Consider the following 5,355-nt stretch of genomic DNA (forward strand, 5'->3'; position numbering starts at 1 on the left):
GCACCAAGATGTAACACTAATGATATCATAATCATTGGTTTCAAATATTTTGCGCTCGTCGGTAGCTAATTCGTTTTCGTCTTTTAATTCTATTTCAGTTTGAATTTTCTCAAATTCTTTTAATAATGGGATCGCGTCGTCAAACCGCGTTATGAGTTGTTTTTTAGAGTGTTTGGTTGGAACAAATTCAGCTAAATAACTGTCAAGCCTTTCTAGTTTATACTTAATCGTCTCTCTTTTAGTTTTCAATTACGCCAATGCGGCTATTATAATAAAAGAAATGAGTACTTGCTAGGTATATAAGAATTGCATTGAAGCGAATGGCGGGCAATTTCAACATTTTTTATACTTTCTTTTTCACGTTTACTTTTTTTAGAAGGTGGAAGTGCATTCGGCTCCTTCCCCAGTAAGTACTTGTTACATCCACACTAGACCAGCTGAGCGACGACATCCAGGTGGACCAAATGGTATGTTCAAATTTACAAAGACGATTTGCGAGCTCAATTGTCACTGGATTGAAAAATTGTATAACACTTTTTTGTTGTATTTTGTGTTAGGAAGTCAAGTTTTGTTTTATTATTATAAATGAAACACCCTGTATAATAGTGACATCTATGGAAGAAAACGTCAAACTGAGGGCTTTACAATATTGTTGAAGTTGCTCACAAATAAGGATATTTTATGTCAAAGGATTATTGATTTCAAGGAACAAGTTGTCACGCTCAATTTAGAAACGGTGTCTCCACCATACATGGCATGTCAGTAATTTGTTACTTTGGCTTTTTTGTTAATTATTTATTTTAATTATCTGATTATAATGCATCTTGATTATTTTGGCGTGACAGGGGGTAAGGTATTAAGATGATAAGAAAATGACCAGAGCTATCGAACTGGCGTCAATTCCTTTCGCTTACTGCTTCGTTGCTGCGGAATGCCAAATACGCTTATTTTGCACGTAAATGAACTCAGTATCTCTTTTATGAATTTAGAAAGAATAGAAACGTTATAACTGTGAAATATTTAATTAATTTTGAAATATGTTTTAAAGTCTAAAATGGTTTTTTGAGTCTCTTTAAAACTTCACTGCGTGACAATATTTGAAATGAACACCGCAATTCTTACTCGCAACGTTTTGTCAGCGATTTATTGTTGACCACTTCAAACGATTATTGGATACCAACAATGATTTTAATTAGTTGAATAGATGTAACTCACCAGTGTTACCTGGTTTATTGCATATGTAAAAGCAAGCATTTTTACATTAAATGTCTAAAATGAATGCTACAGAATTCTTTTAATAGTATTATTAAGGGTTAATTAAAAAAAGTACACAGTATTTTAACCTAACCTTAAATAAAACCGAGAAAGCTTACGAGAAATTGTAACCTTAAATAATAATTACTAAATGTATAAACATGAAAACAGAAAATCTTTTATCAATTCAAACAAATGTAGCAATATACAACATCCAAAAATTATTCATTAGCATTAACTGAAGAATTATACAAAAACTTATTTTATTTTAATAAGAGGATCTTTCCCATTTCATTAAATTTGAGTATTTAATACACTTTCACTGTTCATCAAGTCAATTTCGCTTTTGTTGTGTTTCGATTTGGATCTAAAGCTCCGAAGGCTGTCAAGGAGGTGGTTGTTGTCCTTTAGGTTGCGAAAACAAATAACCCCCAATATTATAAATAAAACTAGAACTAATACTGATAAACATATAATTATAGTAGATGCACTTTCCTTGGCATGTGAAGCAGTTGTTTGACCAGTTGACAGAAATTCCGATTTTAGTTGATTGGTAGCATGAAATGCAGTTAGTTGTCTAACTGTCGTATGCAGTATTGCGATATTGTCGGATATATTTCTCATGAAGGTGTTGGTTTTGTCCATAAATGTCGACGTCTTGGTGGGGTCGACATATGATGTATGTGGTGCGTTTTCGTTATTCAACAGTGATTCTTGTTGGTGAGTGGATTCTTGTAAATGAACCATCCGCTCAGAATTACTTAAGATTTTTTCTAGCAAGTGCTTTACTTCTATTATCATGTCAGCACTATACGTTCTGTTTAATACATTGTAGAGGTTTAATAGTAATTTATGTCCAGTAGTATCCGATTCGTATTGATTAGATAATACAGAAATGTTAAGGTGCGTAACGTTATCAACACCCGCCATTTTCGACATTTTGTTTATTTGCACAATTTCCACAACTTTTCCAACAAGGTTATTGTTTTTTGAAATTTTCTCTGATATTTCCGTTAAAATGTTTGAAAGGTGCTGAAAGTATAGTTGAGTTTGAGATCTATCGATTGTCGAGGAGAGGTTTGTCGAGACATTGTTCCTCGAAATGGTCATGGAAGATTCATCTGAATGTAAAGCTGATGGGGTACAGTAGATTCCATGCAAATTATCTGCCTGGTAGTTATTACCTGATTCTACCACAGCATCGGTCATTCTAAATGCCTTTAGTATAGCAAACAATGTATCACATGTCCACTTATTCCCAGACAGATGTATACGTTTTAATTTTGTAAATATTGATATCAATTCTTCTGCGTCTAGATAAGTCAAGCCATTCTCTGATAGGTTTAGATCCGTTAAATGTTGCATGGAGTATAAGGATTTGGAATCTATAGCAGTTAAACGATTATGTGAAAGACTGAGATATTCTATACCGGTCAGTCCTGACAGTATCCCGTATGGAATATTGGTTAATGAGTTTTTAGATAAATCAAGTATATTTAGTTTTGTTAAACCCTTGAACATAGACGGAGGAAAAGACTGTATTTGATTACCACTTAAGTTCAGTAGTCTGAGTTCTGCAAGGGAGTGAAATTCACTGGGATTTAGTTTGTTTAAATTATTCTGAGATAAATCGATTTCAGTAGCGTTAACGAGCGACGAAAATAATTCTTCCTCTAATATTTGCAGTTTATTTTTGTTTAGATATAATCGTTGCAAGTTCCCAAGGTCTTTAAAAACATCTTTATTAAGGTTTTCTAAGTTATTATTCGACAGAACTAATATTTCAAGTCTCAGGAGATGATTCAATGTTCCAATAGCTATTTCTGTAATGTTGTTGTGATTTAAATTTAATTCTCGGAGTTTCGTTAATCCTATAAATGCGCCCATTTCCAAAGTGTTAGTCCCAGTGTCATTCAAGTAGAGCCTTTTTAAATTAGAAAAGGTATGAAATGCTAGGGATGGGATTTTGTTTAGGCTGCTGTTTAAGAAAAGGAGGTTGGTTGATTGATGCATATATGAGGACGAATACTGTACGAATAATTCTCTCGGAAAGTTTCTAATGCTGTGGCAAGTAAAGGATGAACTAGAGTAATAGTCTCCGTATTCATCACAACAGTAAGGGAGGCTTCCAGGATAATAATCACACTCTTGATTACCATGAATTCCTTTAGGAATGAAATTGATTATGTGGATGATTAAGAATAATATCCATAACGAGTAGAACTTTTTCATGGCGACCACCTAAAAGAAAAATAAATGTGCTTTTATATACAGTTACTGAGGTTCATTTATGTTTTAGAAGGAATAAAATTAAAAAATAGGAGAAGAATTATAATCAGCTATTCTTACATTCTTAACGGCTTAGTAATTGTGTCTGCGTAAAAAGGCTTCTTTAATTATAATTACAATTGCAACAAAAAAATTAGGCTGATGCCCATAATGCAATTGGTTATTTTAATTTTAATGGATTAGTTTATGAAATCTTTGTAACAGAATATACAACAAATTCTATTTATTTAGCACCAAAATATACACTTATGCACTCTACACACGTTTCGCCAACTGAATTTTTATCATCAGGAGAGAAACTTAGGTCTATTTACAGTAGTACAAAACCTACCATTCTACAGTATCACGCTTAGTCAGGCCGCACACCTAAGATACAAATGTTGCGCCACAAATATGTTGGACGGAAAGTATTTGAAGTCATGCAGCATTTACATTACTTGCCAGAAAAATCAACTTGTTCGATATTTGTTGCGACATATGTCGCGAAGGTACAAAAAATGTGGACTATTGATCTGATACTATACTAGTGCGAAAGGGGCAAGGTGAACCATTGAAAAGGGCACGTATAATTTATGGCTTGAATATTAAGATACTTTAAAATTTAAAAAATTGCAATGTTATGTTACTTTTTTGGGGGAAATCAACGTCTTCAAACAAAAAAACAATTGAATGCTAAATACAGAAATTAAATTACAGAGTAATAAGTCAAAAGGTTTTATTAAATTTGGTGAAATATAGCAACATTTCTTCTGCCTAATAATTGTCACATCATAAAATCATCTTCGACAGAAGACGACAATGCTAGTGTGAGTGCTCATACCGCATTTGTAGGAAATTAAACAAATGTTGAACGATATATGTGGTAAGACATTTGTGGCGTAACATTTGCACCTTAGGTGTGCGGTTTCACTTGCAACCTGGCTTAATCATAAATAGCTATCGTGTGTGTGTCCAATAATTTATCGTCGCGTACATTTATTTAAAAGGTTTTCCATGTATATTTTATGTTTGTTTTCAAAAGTGTGTTTTACAATATTTGATCATTATAAATATCAGATTTCCTATCATCATGAGAATTGAATGTTAGATAAAAATATTAAGATATTTTGAAGATTTCTTATAGACTTCTAGTTTACCCGTTATGGTCTTTGATGTGATCCTTTTTCTTATTTAACCTTTCCTTACTAACAATAGAAATTAACCATGCGATGAGTAAGAAGTTAAAAATCCGATAATTGTGTTGATCTTAATGAAAAGAATCGGATAGAGTATGTATCATATCAATTAGTACAAGTAAATTTTCTGTTCATGCCAATTTTTGTTTACTATTATTCGTACTAGTTGTTCAACCCTACCAGTCACTGTGAGCTCGAAACTGTTAGCACCATTGCTTCGAGTGGTCGAAATTCCCTTTTGTGAACAATTTGTTTAATCAGTTTCTTTGTGTTAAAAATTGTTTGAAAAATTAAATTTAAAGGAATTGTTTGTAAATAGATATGCAACACATCGTACACTTTAGCATAATAAATTGCTAATACTAACTACGTAATACTACTTTACCCTGTGCTAACAGCACTCATAATTTCTTTTATATATAATATTTACTAAGGGGTCTACAAATGGCAGCTGTCCATTGCTTTCCAATTCGTAAGTAACTTTGGTCGTGGTGAACATCGAATTGAATTTGTTCGCAAATTATTCTGTCGTATTAATAATTATAATAATAACATTAATTAAGTCATTTAGTATACATGGACGACATAAAACTATTTGGCACCTCCAGACAACAGTTAAACAATTTATTGAAAATTA

The 5,355-nt window shown here is 32.4% G+C and overlaps 1 protein-coding gene across 1 annotated transcript in view; it reads right to left on the reverse strand.

The window, feature by feature from the left end:
- Positions 1-1,317: 1,317 nt before the first annotated feature.
- Positions 1,318-5,355, reverse strand: part of LOC108740315 (toll-like receptor 6) — a 22,927-nt gene continuing 18,889 nt past the window's right edge. The window contains exon 2 of the mRNA XM_025973647.1: positions 1,318-3,495. Coding sequence (XP_025829432.1) covers positions 1,549-3,486 — 1,938 coding nt within the window. The 5' untranslated portion in view covers positions 3,487-3,495 and the 3' untranslated portion in view covers positions 1,318-1,548. The remainder of the gene's footprint in view (positions 3,496-5,355) is intronic.

This window comes from Agrilus planipennis, unplaced genomic scaffold (assembly GCF_000699045.2).
Source record: "Agrilus planipennis isolate EAB-ADULT unplaced genomic scaffold, Apla_2.0 scaffold58, whole genome shotgun sequence".
Classification (NCBI taxonomy): domain Eukaryota; kingdom Metazoa; phylum Arthropoda; class Insecta; order Coleoptera; family Buprestidae; genus Agrilus; species Agrilus planipennis.